This window comes from Podarcis vaucheri, assembly GCF_965113315.1.
Source record: "Podarcis vaucheri genome assembly, chromosome: 16".
Classification (NCBI taxonomy): domain Eukaryota; kingdom Metazoa; phylum Chordata; class Lepidosauria; order Squamata; family Lacertidae; genus Podarcis; species Podarcis vaucheri.
The window spans coordinates 38203340-38218811 of NC_138754.1; the positions used below are offsets into that span (position 1 = coordinate 38203340).

Sequence of the window (15472 nt, forward strand, 5' to 3'; positions counted from 1 at the left end):
ATCTTCTGCATGCAGAGCAGATATGGTGCCACTGAGCCCATGGCCCTGCTATTGTTTTCGATTTTGCAGACAATCTAATGGGAAGGGCGCTAGCTTAGTGGCCCTCGGGACTCGTCACCAGGCCACCCTGCCTACCGGCCTTGCTTTGCACCCTCCTTGAGTGTTTTTGCCTGGCTGGAACATGTCCTTGAACTCTGATAGTGCCTCTTGCTTCACTGGATGGGCAACAGGAAGCGATGTGTGTGTGTGTGTGTTTGTGTGTATGTGTGTAGAAACTAGCCTACTGTACAGAGGTAAAACCAGCATTCTTTGCTGTCCCCAGTTTTCCTGCTGACCCTGCCCATTACTGCCATGTGGACCCTAAGAAGGGAATGCAACCTTCGGGTTGTAAAAGGTCCCCCACCCCTACATTAAAATGAGGGTATTAATTGGAGAGAAAAAGTCACACATATGAAGAAGAAAAGGCAGTGGTGGTGGAGGAGGAGGAGAAGGAGGAGGAAAAATAGTTCCCTTGAAGTGCCAAGAATTTAATTGCCATTTTTTATTTCTCCGTATGCATCAGAAGCACAGCATGGAAAGCTTTATTTTCCCCTCTCAGTGCAACCTCCAAGATCAAGAGGGTCTCTTCCTGCAAAAGACGATTCAGCAGATTAGCCGGCAATATCGTTGATAAGTCATTGTGTAAATATAACAATGGGATTAAGTTCCACGATGGAGCCATTTCTCTCATTATATTAAATTGTGTCGGGCGGGAAGCAGGGTGGTGTGAACTATTAGCAGTATGTGTGGAGTGTGCATGGAGATGGGGGGGGGGGCAATGGCAAAGCCAACAAAGGGAGCTGCTTGGGAGAGTTTTGCATGAGGCCAGTGAAGAGTTTGCAAAGTGTAAGTCTTCTCTTTCGGAAAATACCTTTTTAGTCCAAGTGTGGATGAGATCATTAGCTTTTCTTAAAAAAAAAAAAAAAAAAACTTAGCCTTTCTGGTCCATTACACTATGCATGTGTTGACCCATCAGTCTGGTGAACCTCATTTCCACATTAATCTGTTTTGTTTTTGTTTTTTAAACTGCATGAAAATTGGTTTTTATCTATGTAAATATGCATACATAAATATGCATATGTAAACTGTTTTTTCTCTCCAAATGCACATTTTTGACAGTGCAATCTTATGCATCTCTGCTCTGAAGTAAGTCCCATTGAGCTCAATGGGCTGTGCTCTCAGATAAGCATGTGTAAGATGGCACTACGAGGCTGCAATCCTGTGCACACTTTCCTAGGAGCGGGGCTTTTTTCCAGCCAGAACTTCCCATAGTTCAGTTCCGGCACTACTCAAGGGAACATCATTGTTGGGATATTTCCGTTCCACCTTAAAAGGGAGCAGGCTTTGTGAGTCACAGAGTCTGCGCATGTCCTGTTCACAGGATGTTTAGGTTTGCTATTGCTTTCGTTCTCTCTCTCTGTCGAAGACACTGACACAGAACAGTCATGTCTTTCTTTGTTCTGATCAACGCTGAATAAAAGCTTGTAAATAATGCTCTCCTGGGTGTGACTTTTGCTGTGCATTATCTGCTGATAAGAGTGTGCATGAGCCCTGGAATGTGGCAAGGTATTTCCAGGAAACTCGTGTCGCTAATAGCTCATACTGCGTGACTACGGGAGATCGATGGATCGTCCAGCAGCCGGCTTGGGGGCCATGATGGACTTTATCTCCCTGGCAGTATCCCAACATTATTGGGATATAATATGCCATTATTATAAGAGAACCAGGCAGGCATTCATGGTGAGTTCCAGCACCTCTTTTTTCTAGAAAAATAGAACTGAATGGGAGTAAAGTTGACTGAATTCAGCAGGTCTTGCTTCAGGGTAGACATACATAAAAAGATAAAGGTAAAGGACCCCTGACAGTTAAGTCCAGTCGCAAACGACTCTGGGGTTGCGGCGCTCATCTCGCTTTACTGGCCAAGGGAGCCGGCGTACAGCTTCCGGGTCATGTGGCCAGCATGACTAAGCCACTTCTGGAGAGCCAGAGCAGCGCACGGAAACGCCGTTTACCTTGCTTGCACTTTGACGTGCTTTCGAACTGCTAGGTGGGCAGGAGCTGGGACCGAGCAACGGGAGCTCACCCTGTCGCGGGGATTCAAACCACCGACCTTCTGATCGGCAAGTCCAAGAGGCTCAGTGGTTTAGACCACAGTGCCACCCGCGTCCCTGATAGACACGCATAGGATTGTAATATAAACTTATTTTCTCCCAGGCAACACATTTTAATGCATTTTGATACTTTTGAAAAGGTGTATTGCCAGAAATCATGTTGTAACATTCACTGGCATAGATTGACCAGGACTGTTGGGGCAGCAGTCCCAGGCACATGATTCTGAGGGCGCAAGAGGATGCAACCAGGCACCCCCATGGCAGGCGCCCTGTGGGGTGGCAAGCCACACTGGGGCCAGGCCTTTGGGGCTGGGATGGCGCCTCCTTCTCCTAGAGAGAGAAGAGAGTGCAGCTCCGCGTCTGCTGTCTGGTTTCCCCCTACCATTGGAGCCAAGCAGGATCTTGCTGTGCTGCCCAGAGCCGTCTTTACCCAGGGGTGCAAGGGGTGCCAGATTCTGGGGGGTGCCAGATGGCTGGCGGGTGTGCAGCTTCCCTCCCAAGCCTCTGCAGGGATTGCTCTCCTCCTGCAGTGGCATGGGAGAGAGTTGCACGCCCCCCAGCCAGATGGCTGGCTGTGTACAGCTCCCCCCCATGTCACTATCCATGTATAGGACAGCCTCGTCTTATACACAGAAAAATATGGTAATTTAGGGGCGCTGGGTGGAACTTTGCACCCCGGCACTACCTATGGTAAGCCCTGGTGCTTCCTGCCCACCCAGTGCTGGCCAGGTCTACTTAGGGATAAGATCAAGGGAGCATAAACAGAGCTGCTTACATGGAGAGGGGGATGACCTCACAGCCTTTCTTCTTTCATGAGGGCAGGAGGCGGCCTCTATCTCAAATGACATCAAATTCCCTTCTGTATCATTGCTACCTGACAAGGACTGCAGATCCATTTGAACTAATGTTGGAAGTACCTTCTGGGGCAGAACACATCCCTGAACCTGCTTTGTCATAGCTCAGATCACTCCCTTGTTAGAAAGAAGAGGGTGGGGGAAGCTCTCTTTGATGCTTCTTTGTTATCTCTTTCCGCCCCCCCCCCCTTTGTAAAGATTCTCCCCCTTCTCCAATTAATTCCATTTGGATTTTAATTGAAGCAGCAACTTCTGCATAAATATTAATCAGGTGCAAATCCATGCAGATAGGTCATGAGGAGACCCACTTCAAATAGAGGCAAAGCGTCAAATGTTTTCTTCATTTCCTTGCATGTGCTAAGTAAATTCATTTTCCAGAACTTCACCATTGCCTGAGACCTGAAGATCCCTAGTTTTTCATTTTCTCTCTACCCTGCCCCTTGCAGCATGGCGATAGTTCCTTTAAATCATTCCTTATGTATAATGAGATAAGAATCCAATGTCTCTATTCAGACCAGGTCTCTCCATGGTTTTAAGTTTGAGACATTGGATTCTTACCTCATTATACATGATAAAGCTATTTTTAGCCATCTCACCCATTGCTTTTTCCTGTGAGACCAATTGCAGTCGTTAACAGTCGTCAACAGGTTTACCACACCTATCAGCCAATCACCCATTCCCACCACCCTTCTGAGTAATACCCCTCCCCACCCTCTCACTATATATAAGGGTCTGGTGACTTCTGTTTCAGTGTACCTGAAGAAGTGTGCATGCACACGAAAGCTCATACCAACAACAAACTTAGTTGGTCTCTAAGGTGCTATTGGAAGGAATTTATATATATTTATTTATTTTCCAACACAGCAGACCAACACGGCTACCTGCCTGTAACTAGCAGATGCATGGATGCATGAAAAAGAAAAAATAACCAAGGTGTTTTCATCCAAGGAGGACCCACACACACATTGTGTCTCACACTTTGGGCCAAATTCAAAAGCCCCTAAGTATGATACTAATCCTCCCTGTATCCCAGATGCAATAAGTAACATAATTTGTTCTTTCTCAAAGCCAAGGAAATCCTGAAGAAACTTCTGCATTGAGAAAGAATTGCCTTCCTTAGGGCATGCTACCAGTTATTGTCTGAGCTTCAAATCACAGCTTCCGCTGACATGACAGCTCCTTGTTAGATACAGCAGCTGAAAATTAGATCTATGATTGTTGAGGGTTTTTTTTTTTAACATACTAGAAGTGTGGGTTGGAGAGAAGCCAGGGACAGTTAGGCGATAGATGGCATGCAAAATGCTTTAGCTCAAGAACACTAACTTCTCACCCTCCTGCCCTCAGTGCTTGTCAGAATGCAATAATCACCTTTCCGGACATTTAAAATGGAAACTGCAGGGTAGCTATAAGAATGACGCCATGATTTGATAGAGCTTGTCAGCTACTAATCTGATGCCTAAACATATACATGTTTTGTGTCTCCTTGGATTAAATCACTGTGCCTAAATGTAGACTTAGTGATTAAGGACAATTGTGTTAGACTAAAGAAGCACTGCTATCGTCCCAGATTTTCTGGTGGTGTGGAGACAAAGTACACTGCTGTGGTTGTGTAAAATGTTTAGCAATCATCCCTGGCAAAATTAAAGTTTAGGTACCAAAATTTAGGGCTGTCCACAGTCCCCTGATCCAAGCTGTGGTCCCAGTTCAGGACCCTCAATTAGGCTGACACACCCTGGGCAAGGACTATCAGCCCCAGATGTGGCCACAAATTTGTTTGGGTGGGGTTCATTTGTAATTGTTGTGTTGCCACCTTTCTTCATATTCGTCCTCCGTGAGAGATCTGGTGGCAAGCAGCACAAGAATGGGCCTTTTCTGTGACAGATCTGTGTTTGTGGAATGCTTTCCAAAACTCTCATGGAGAAGGGCCTCAGATGATGATCGCAGGGTCCCAGCTGGTTCATGTGAGGAGAGGTGATCCATAAGGTGTCCATGCATGGAATAAAAGGAGTCCCTCGGCCCTACAAATTTCTTTCCACAAAAGGTGTTGAACAGAGCTCAGAAGGAGACAGAACCAAGAGGGAGGGAGGGAGGGAGGGAGGGAGGGAGGGAGGGAGGGAGGGAGGGAGGGGCAGAAGAAAAAGGCTGACATGGATTTGAAGTGTCCACCTACAGAGGAAAGAGCCCCTTCTATTTTACTGCTGTCACTGGAACCAATAATCCCATTTCCATTTCCAGAGACAGGTGAAGGCAGAAGCTGCAGATCCATTCCAGTCTTTTTATTCTGCTTAAGTCTCTCTCTGCCTGCTTCCCTTCATCTCCAATGTGATTATATAAAAAAAAAAAGAATTAGAGAGTGCCTTGGTACACCTGACACACACATGCTGATAACTATACTATAGCAAGTACCCTGTATCCCACAATTTGTGTCCGTGGGGAGCAGCCTAACTCTGATCTGGGCTGGTGTTCCCCTAACGTTCACCAATCACATTTCCCACTCACTACACTATGGTACAGAGATGACTGCCTAACCCAGGCATCCCCAACCTTGGGCCCTCCAGATGTTTTGGACTACAATTCCCATCATCCCTGACCACTGGTCCGGTTAGCTAGGGATCATGGGAGCTGTAGGCCAAAACATCTGGAGGGCCGCAGGTTGGGGGTGCCTGGCCTAACCCATCTGCGCCATCCACCGTTTTTGGCAGATACATCAAGGCAACTCTCTGCTCTATGTCAGGAGCTTCGAATCATAGCCAGTGTCTTGGAAAACATCTGGAACACACATCAAAGAGGCTGAGTGGATTGATCTCCTCCCAGACCCATCTGAGTACTCCCCCCGCCCCAGTTACGGATTCGGAGTTTGCCAAAAAAAGATTATAATTCATGGTGCCATAAAATGATTAGCACTTAAACACTGTGTGAAAATTGCTCTGCTCTGCTCTCCCTGCCATTAGCCCATCATGCTGTGTAATAATGCATGCAGGTGACCTCTCTTCCTCCTGCGTGGAAAGTCTCTCGAGCTTTTTTGGATGGCTGGAGTTGTTTGTCATTTAAGTTGCACTTCTGATTAGTTTCAACAGTAAGAGGACAGAACAGCAGCTCTTCTCTTCAGCTGAGGTGGAGGAAGGATGTACAGTAATAGAGGTGGACAGGATGGAGCAAGAAATTGCCATAAGACCTGAGCTAGCAGTTGGCACTTCCAGGAGGCTAGCGAAGAGACTGACCATCATTGCTCCCCATGACATTTGCCTTTTGGTTCTGGCAGCCTCCTCTGAGAGAGAGATGTGGGAGCCAGCTGTATGCCATCTAACAATTATGCCAGCTGTATGTCGCCATCTACCCTGACCCTCTGAACTGCACTGAAACCAGGCTCCTTGGAGTTCAGCAAGACCAGTACCAGAAACGTCACTGTTGGTTAACTTTCATTTCTGTTTTGTATTTATGTACTTTTTTTTCCGATTGAAACTAAATCCTTCGAAGACAGAGGTCCTATGGCTGGGTCGGGATGGTATGGGGATGAGGGACCAACTCCCTTCTCTTGAGGGGGCCCAGTTAGTGCCATTGCCTTCCGTTAAGAGTTTGGGTGTAATCCTTGACGCCTCCCCCTTTCCATGGAGGCGCAAGTTACAGCAACAGGCAAGGCGACATTTTTCCACCTTCGCCGCATCAAGCAGTTGGTCCCTTACCTTTCCCGCCCCGACCTGGCCACAGTGATCCATGCGACAGTCATCTCCAGGCTTGACTACTGTAATTCGCTCTATGCGGGACTGCCCTTGAAGCTGTCCCAGAAACTCCAGCGGGTACAGAATGCTGCAGCGAGGCTCCTCACGGGGTCTCTGCCATGGGAGCATATTCATCCAGTGCTTTACAAGCTGCACTGGCTCCCGGTGGAGTACAGGGTCAGATTTAAGGTGCTGCTTTTGACCTTTAAAGCCCTTCACGGCCTAGGACCCTCGTACCTACGGGACCGCCTCGCCTGGTATGCCCCACGGAGAGCCTCAAGGTCCATAAATAACAACACCCTAGTGGTCCCAGGCCCTAAGGAGGTTAGATTGGCTTCAACCAGAGCCAGGGCCTTTTCAGCACTGGCCCCAACTTGGTGGAACGCTCTGTCTCATGAGACCAGGGCCCTGCAGGATCTGATTTCTTTCCGCAGGGCCTGTAAGACAGAGTTGTTCCGCCTGGCCTTTGGCTTGGAGCCAATTTGATTCCCTCCCCCCCATTTTCTTTTTCTTTTCCTTCTCCTGCAATGAGGCTACATTTTAATATTTTAATGTTGCATTATTTTAATGTTGTATTTTATTTTTGTTTTTTAAGTTGTAATCATTCATCTTGTTTTTATTATTGCTTGTAAGCCGCTCTGAGCCCGGCCTTGGCTGGGGAGGGCGGGGTATAAATAAAAAATTATTATTATTATTATTACTTAAGCCTGGGGGACGCGGGTGGCGCTGTGGTCTAAACCACAGAGCCTAGGACTTGCCGATCAGAAGGTTGGCAGTTCGAATCCCCGTGATGGGATGAGCTCCCATTGCTCGGTCCCTTCTCCTGCCAACCTAGCAGTTCGAAAACACATCAGAGTGCAAGTAGATAAATAGGTACTGCTCTGGCGGGAAGGTAAACGGCATTTTCGTGCGCTGCTCTGGTTTGCCAGAAGCGGCTTAGTCATGCTAGCCACATGACCTGGAAGCTGTCTGCAGACAAACGCCGGCTCCCTCGGCCTATAGAGTGAGATGAGCACTGCAACCCCAGAGTCGTTCACAACTGGACCTAACGGTCAGGGGTCCCTTTACCTTTACCTTTACTTAAGTCTGGATTGTTTCTTTCTTTGTAATACTGAATTTATTCTGTTTGCAAAATAGATTTTTGTTATTTTGAATTTACAGCTGTATTTAGTATATTTGTATTTCCAATGTTCTCTGTTTCAATCTTTTGGTGCTTAGCCATTTTGGGCACAGCTCCTTGTGGATGAGTGGCATATAAGTAAAATCAATTGATCGATTAAGATACAAAGGTAATCCTAGAATGTGTCCTTTTACTGAGGTGAGGAATAACCAATTTTGCATCCTTCTGCTATGGCTGGGCTAAAGTTCCCATCACCTTTGATCACAGGCCATGCTGTCTGGGACTGATGGGAGTTGGAATGCAACAATGCATTGGCCCTTGACTTAGGTCACAATTTGAGGCATGTCTCAAAGGATCCAGCCTTAGAAATTAGGCAGATATAGTAGGAGTTGACAAATGGGTCAGTTTTGGTTTCTCTTCGTTCCTCGGTTTTCCAGTCTTAAATTCAGTTTGACCCATTTCTGCAGCAGTTTTCAATTTTAAAAAAGTGAAATATTGTATACTTCCCTGTCTGTCAATCCATCAAGTTGTCACCCTCCCATCTAAGCATGGACAATTGTGGCACAATGCTCTTTTTGTGGCACACGGGCTCTCCCTTTTTGGGGTGGGGGTTTGTATTGTTTTTTGTTACAAATATCTATTGATATATTAGTATAATGTTGATGCTGATCTTTGGAAAACTGGATTTATAACTTAAAAACAAATCCACAGGAATTTGTACTGATTTTGTCTTCATTATTTTGCTTAATATACACATTTCTGCAAGCAAGTTCCCCCAAGATACTGAATTCTTTTGTGTTCGTTCCCCAACACACACTGTTTTCATGGATTTTCTTATTGGAGAGCTACTTTTCAAAACTTGGGAGATCTGTGAATTGTTAAGGCTATTTCTTTTTCAGTTCAAATATTGTTTTGGAAAGTGTTGATTTCCATTAAAATATGTATGAAAATACCACCACCACCCTCCAGTTGCTAACATTGTTATAGGGTCTTTTCTGTGTTGGCTCCCTGATTAAGGAATACCCTCCTGTTTAGCACCAACACTTCTAATTTTCAGATTCGAAACATTTGGAAACTATAGACATGACCTTTTCATCATCTTTCAGCTCCCAGTTTTGGGGCAGTGGCTTCTACTGGGCTTCATTTGCTGCCTTGGGTACTCCATAGATGGATTATTTTAAAGAATGCATGGGGAACCTGTAGTCCTCCAGATATTGTTGGACTCCAGCTCCAGTCATTTCTGACCATTGGCAGTGCTGGCTGGGGCTGATGGGAGTTGAGATCCAGCAACATCTAGAGAGCTAAATGTTCTCTATCCCTGTTTTAAGGTATGTGGAGTCAGTTTGACATGGTTTTTATTTTGGGCTGCAAGCTGCCTTGAAACACTTACGATGGGAAAGTGAGAGATAGGCTGGATCTGGACACATCAAAGAAGTGATTCAGTTATACACATTGTAAACTTCATATGGGGAAATCCCATTGGTGAAAAACGGGAATCCACAGTGTCATCTGGCGTCACATATAAAGCGTTTTCGCTTTACGAATGTAAAAGGTAAAGGTACCCCTGACCATTAGGTCCAGTCGTGGACGATTCTGAGGTTGCGACGCTCATATTGCTCTATAGGATGAGGGAGCTGGCGTTTGTCCGCAGACCGCTTCTGGGTCATGTGGCCAGCATGACTAAGCTGCTGCTGGCAAACCAGAGCAGTGCACGGAAATGCCGTTTACCTTCCCACCAGAGTGGTACCTATTTATCTACTTGCACTTGATGTGCTTTCGAACTGCTAAGTGGGCAGGAGCTCCTATTTTATGTGAATAGCAACCCCGAAGAAGAGGACCTGTTTTGTGTTCTGAAGGTCCCTAGTTCAGTTCCTGATATCTCCACATTCAGCTGAAGGAAACACTCATATTAGGGGTTGACCAACTGTTTTTCACTGCTGAAGCCTGCATTAATTCAGGGGCAATCTGTTGAAGGTCAGTAGTGAAGAGGGAACAGCCCAAAGTGGGTAGGGCAACCCCCTTTTCCTTCCGATGCCCACATCTGTCTCCCATCCCCTTTCCCCCTGTGTGTGCCAAATGGGATAAGAACATAAGAACAGGTCAAGTAAACTTAAAGAAAATCTTATGAAAACGATGTATAGATGGTATTTAACACCAGTTAAATTGGCTAAAAGGTATAAAACAAAAAAAATGAATGTTGGAAATGTAAAGAAAAGGAGGGTACTTTTTACAACATGTGGTGGACATGTAAAGAGGTAAGAGCTTTCTGGGAAATGATATATAATGAGTTAAAGAAAATGTTTAAAAACATTTGTATTAAACAAAAACACAGAAGCTTTCTTACTGGGTATAGTGGGTAAAGAAACAAGATAAAAGAAAATTCTTATATGCAACTACTGCAGCAAGAATTTTATTAGCCCAAAGATGGAAACAAAAGAAGAGTGGCAGATGACATTGATGGACTATGCAGAACTGGTGAAACTGGCAGGAAGAATCTGCAACCAGCGAGACCAAGTGTTCCAAAAAGACTGGAATAAATTTATATTACATTTGAAAGACAACTGTAAACAATTGACATCACTAGGCAGGGTTATCTGAAGACTCGTAAGATTAAATTGCTACCTATCCAGGATGAGAAACTCAATATATTTAGTTATGATATAAGAATAGGAAAGGGAATGAAATGCTAAGATGAAAAAAATAATTTTGAAAACTGATAGACGGGAGGGAGGGGCGTTGTTAAGCTCAATTGAGCCAAAGAGATATAATAACAGGATATAATGTTATGTGATGTGATTATATGTAAAACAAATAAAAATTATTATGAGGAAAAAAGAACACAAGAATAGGCTGCTGGATCAAGCCAATGTCCCATCTAGTCCAGCATCTGGTTTTCACATTACCAAATAACGGTGGGAAACTCTTCTTTCCTGTGGCTTCCAGCAATTGGCCTTACTGCCTGCAGCTGTGGAGACAGCACAGCCATCATGCTAGCAGCCATTCATAACCTCACCCTCCATGAGTTTGCCCAGTCCTCTTTTAAAGCCATCCAAATTGGGAGCGCGTTCCATAGTTTAATGCATGCTGCATGAAGAAGCATTTTCTTTTATGTATCATTAATCTTCCAACATTCAGCTCCATTGGCTGTCCGTGAATTCCAGTGTAATGGGAGATGCTGAAATAACCAAGAGGAATAACCAAATATGCCGCGATATTAGAAGTGGGGGTTGGGGGGGGAGGAGATTCAGGGCCATATTCTGGGTAATAAAGGATACTTTAAGTAAAAGCTATCTATACCTTTCATAGACAGACATGTTAATGCTGAGGTTTAAAATATACCATATGAGGTCATCTGTTCGAAGACCTCCGCTTCCAACGCCTTAAAAATCAGGGAGGGGAGAGAATCCTGATCAATAAATCATAATTGACTAAATGTCAACATTTCAAAGTAATGGGGTATTGATTTTCTTAAGGGTGTGTTGTAGAAAATCCCTCTAAAGTTTTCTGAAACAAAGGAAATATATATCCACAGATACCTTGAGTTAAGCTACTGCTTTCCCACCTTTTCTTTTTTATATATATTTTTTGAAAAAAGCTTTTCTGTACAACACCAGAATCAATAGTATTCTTTTTCACTGAAAGCCAACAGTGGTATTTTGTGTGATCACCTGAATTCCAATCTAGGGGTGGGGGTTGCCATGAATTAATCACACCTGGGGTGAAAAATGCCGGCTGGGCAAAAATGTATATATGTCTCAAGTGTAGAGTTGCTGAGTCCTTTGTGAGTGACTTAAAAAGATATGAAAAAGGGAAAATCTTTTCCCTTTTCTGCAACCCTTTCCTTTTTACCACGAAGAAGCTCTTTCACCCTTTTAAAAATACAGGAAAGGCCAGCTGAGTGATGGAACTCCATGGGGTGGAGTTTAATTTCTTAAGAAGAATGACAGAAGTCGAAAGAGGGATGGGTTATGCTTTCCTGGCCCTACCATTAGACAGAGAGGTGTGAGGGACAACAGACCATCCTTCCATGCTGGCAACCTTGAGCAATTCCCATCCTCCTGGGGTAGCATCCTAGCAGAGCATGGTTCCTACTTTAAAGAGGCTAGCCCTCTGTATGTAGGTGTCCTTTATGCAAAATTCTATCCAGTCCAAGTCTGGTTTAAAGATAAAACACCCTAAGAAGGGAGAGCAGGCATGGCCTTGAAGTTGCCCATCAACAGTGAGCTCCTAAGCAACAGACTGAGCAAGCATACAGCATGGGAGCAGTCAAATGCAACATTCCTTGTTTTCCTAGAGTGGACATGCAAGGGAATGTTTGGTCCAGCCAGTCGAAACTTCCTGTACCTCCTGGCCTGGAGCATCCTTCCTTACATGCAACTAGTGGGTGGGTGTGACCTTTCCAGACCTGGTAAAAGGCCAAGGTGTGCTGCCACTCTCTCTCTTTTCCATCTTCCTTTCGTCCTGCAAACTTCCTGGAATGAACTGCTGGTTGACAGGTCATCTCCCTTGTGGGGTAAACCTGTTTTTTTTACGTTTGTAACTTTAAGCCTAAAGCCTGCCTTCAGGGATCACACTGTGCTCTGCCTGATTGTGAGTCAACTTTCTATTTATTGCTTATGAATAAGACTGTGGTGTCTTTATTCTTTTAGGAGGGATTCAAGGGGTCTTACCAGGAAAATATTAGAACACATTTCAACCTGGACAAGCCAGATTGAATTGCATATTGTCTTAAGAAACTCACACAAGTTTGCAACTAGTTTTCTGCTGTGTAAAGGGGAATGCACTCTGCTAAGTAAAGCAACTTGCTAGCGCAAGTTAGGAAAGATATTAATAAACAATATGTCCTCTCCTGCCACCCTCAACATTCCTAGAGTCTAGAATTCTCTGATGTCATCAGAAGAGTAAGCCGTTTTTTCAGTTAGGTGTGTTGTCAACTGCAGAGGATGAGCAGCTTTGGGAGCCTCTTGGGGAGATGGAAGGATTCAAAGGACTGAATCTATGAAGGAGAGCTACTTACTCTGAGATGGGGGAACCTTCGGGCAAAGGCCAGCAGCGAAGAGATGCTGCTGGCTGCCAGGTTCTTTGGCTCCCCACTTTCCCCAAGGGTGTATCCTTGGAGGTCCTGTGGGAGGAAAGAGCGTCGCTGAGTCAGGGGCCAGTCTGGGCCAAAGCGGCAGGGCAGACTCAAGTGCCTAAGCACCCAGCAAGTAGGGGTGACTGCATAAGTGCCAGTTTCTATTCTGATGACTTCAAAAATGGGAAGAATTGGTGGCCAAACAAGACAGGGGACTCCATGCTCCAGAAATAGGACAGTCCATTGGGTAAGGGATGGGAAGAAGAAGAGTTTGGATTTGATATCCCACTTTATCACTACCCGAAGGAGTCTCAAAGCGGCTAACATTCTCCTTTCCCTTCCTCCCCCACAACAAACACTCTGTGAGGTGAGTGGGGCTGAGAGACTTCAGAGAAGTGTGACTGGCCCACGGTCACCCAGCAGCTGCATGTGGAGGAGCGGAGACGCGAACCCCTTTCACCAGATTACAAATCTACCGCTCTTAACCACTACACTACACTGGCTCTCTAATGGGGGCCAAAACCGCTCCTGATGCCATAGGGACACTTACACCGAGAAGCTGGAGGAGGGTGCCAGGATTGGGGGCTTCCATAAGGAGACTGCCCAGCAGGAGCCGGAAGTACTGTTTCAGTTCCTGCGGGAAATGAGAGAAGAGAGTTTGAATGCTGGGTTGGATTCTGCAAGTGTGTGATGATGAAGAAGAAAGAACCTGCGAAGGGAAGTCAAAACAAAGGACATACTTCTCTATCCTCCTCCTTCTTGGCCCCTTTCAGCATGGCCTCCAACGTCCTGTGCAGGATGGCACTGATCATATCAGAGGTGAATTTGGGCCACATTGTGCTGCAGAGATGAAGGCGTTAGACGCTGCCTCCTCCATGTCTACCTTGCCCCCTTCTCCCTCCTGCCTGCTCTTCCCCACCCGGAGCTCCCCCCCCCCAACCCCTAGGAGGGTCCTCCAAGCATCAAGGTGTCCCAGAAGAGAAGCAGAACATGAGAAAGGTGGTGGAGTATTCCTTGGAGCCAGAGAGACCCCCAGGAAGGGGGAGAAGGCCGGTGGCATTGGGCAGTGGGAGAGATGCAAAATAAATGTAAATGATGAGAGGGGAGCGAAAGGGGAAAGTCAGGGAAAGTGTGTGGAGGAGATGAGCTCTCTGGAGAAGACTGGCCGGGTCGATTTCCAGAGAGTCAAGGCTGTGTAGGGGACCTGAGGACTCCACCTGCCGCCCCCCAGGAGACCAAGAGAAAGGGAAGGAATCCTACTTACAGCCTGCCCAATTCTTCCAGGAAAAATTCCCACCCTCCACTCTAAACTAGCTAAAATGTCCACCCAAGCCTAACTCTGACCCTAACCCTAAGCCCAACCTCCGCCCTAACCCTGCACTTAACCCTAACTACTCCTCTATGTACAAAATAGATATATACAAAGTATATACAAAATACGCACAAATGTGCACAAAATAAAAAAGTAAAATAAAAAATAAAGAACAAAAATTAAAATATTAACATAAAGAGCAATAAAATTAAAACGTGTTAAAATAAAAAAATAAAATAAAATGAATCAAATAAAAGTAATAAATCAAATCAAAATAAGAAACTGGAAAAATAACAATCAACCGAACTCCTCTCCTTATCTTCTCCAACCACCACCAACTGCTCTCTCCACTGCTTGGCAGGGGGTTGGACTCGATGGCCCTTGTGGTCTCTTCCAACTCTATGATTCTATGATTCTATGATTCTACTAACCCACAATGGCTGCCTGCAAGTCAGTGGCTTTTAAGGGAGAAGCAAGAGATGTCACAAAGGAGGGCAGGTCCTTGTCACTGTGGCAACCCCCACCCCCACCTGGCTGCCCCTGAGTGGTGATGCCCCTCTGTCTTGGAGGTATCTGCTGTTCTGCCTGCAGCTGGGCTGCATCTTCATTACACATCCTTCTTCCTGCAGCCCCATTCCCAAAGGGAGACCATCCCCACGTCCTTCCAGGCAGGCTGTGATGGCCTGGGACTCGGGCTCAGACTCGGAACCAGAGGAGTCTCAGTCTGCACCAGATTCTTTGCCTCAGGCATCACCTGAACCAAGTCTGGGGCCTGATCCTGGAGAGTCCCAGTCTGCACAGGTTCCCCTGCAACAAATACCAGCTGGGCCAAGTCAGGGGCCTGAGCCTGCCCTGGCTCCAGATGTGGGGATTACCTTGTTGCCTTCAGCTGCGCCATCACTTACAGCTGCTCCATTACTGGTTTGGTCAGGGGAGGCTGAGGTGGCCCCTGGGTCTAGTAACCCACCAACATTCCCGAGCTGCAGAGACTAAGGTCTGAGAGAAGGAGAGACCTGAGTACTCTCAAGAAGAATGCTCACCTTCGGGCGAAACAGGGAGGTGAGTCGCCAGGAGATCAGGACCAGCCGCTACCCTGACAAAGATAAAAGGCTGTCGGACCCCGCCCCAGGTTGTGGGAGCAACATTGCTGTATGCTAGATCCTGCCCCTGTCCTTGCCTGGTTTCCTGCCTTGGCCCTGTTGGACTGACTCCTAGTGGAACCTTCGGATTCTGGACTGGACCT

At 46.0% G+C, this 15472-nt stretch overlaps 1 protein-coding gene across 3 annotated transcripts; it reads right to left on the reverse strand.

Annotated features, from left to right (window-relative positions):
* Positions 1-499: 499 nt before the first annotated feature.
* LOC309521558 (uncharacterized protein) lies at positions 500-14580 on the reverse strand. Of its 3 annotated transcripts, XM_082204206.1 has the most exons (5): positions 14182-14580; positions 13658-13757; positions 13468-13551; positions 12861-12965; positions 500-628 (listed from the first exon to the last, which is right to left on the reverse strand). In XM_082204206.1, the coding sequence occupies exons 2-5, from the start codon at positions 13751-13753 to the stop codon at positions 542-544; spliced, it is 372 nt and encodes a 123-aa protein (XP_082060332.1). In that variant the 5' UTR covers positions 13754-13757; positions 14182-14580; the 3' UTR covers positions 500-541. The 3 variants fall into 3 exon arrangements, 2 of the variants coding, with proteins under 2 accessions (XP_082060332.1, XP_082060333.1); XM_082204207.1 differs by lacking the exon at positions 500-628 and adding an exon at positions 10848-11018 and having other exon boundaries at positions 13658-14580; XR_014214707.1 differs by lacking the exon at positions 500-628 and adding an exon at positions 10529-10808 and having other exon boundaries at positions 12861-14580.
* Positions 14581-15472: the final 892 nt, after the last annotated feature.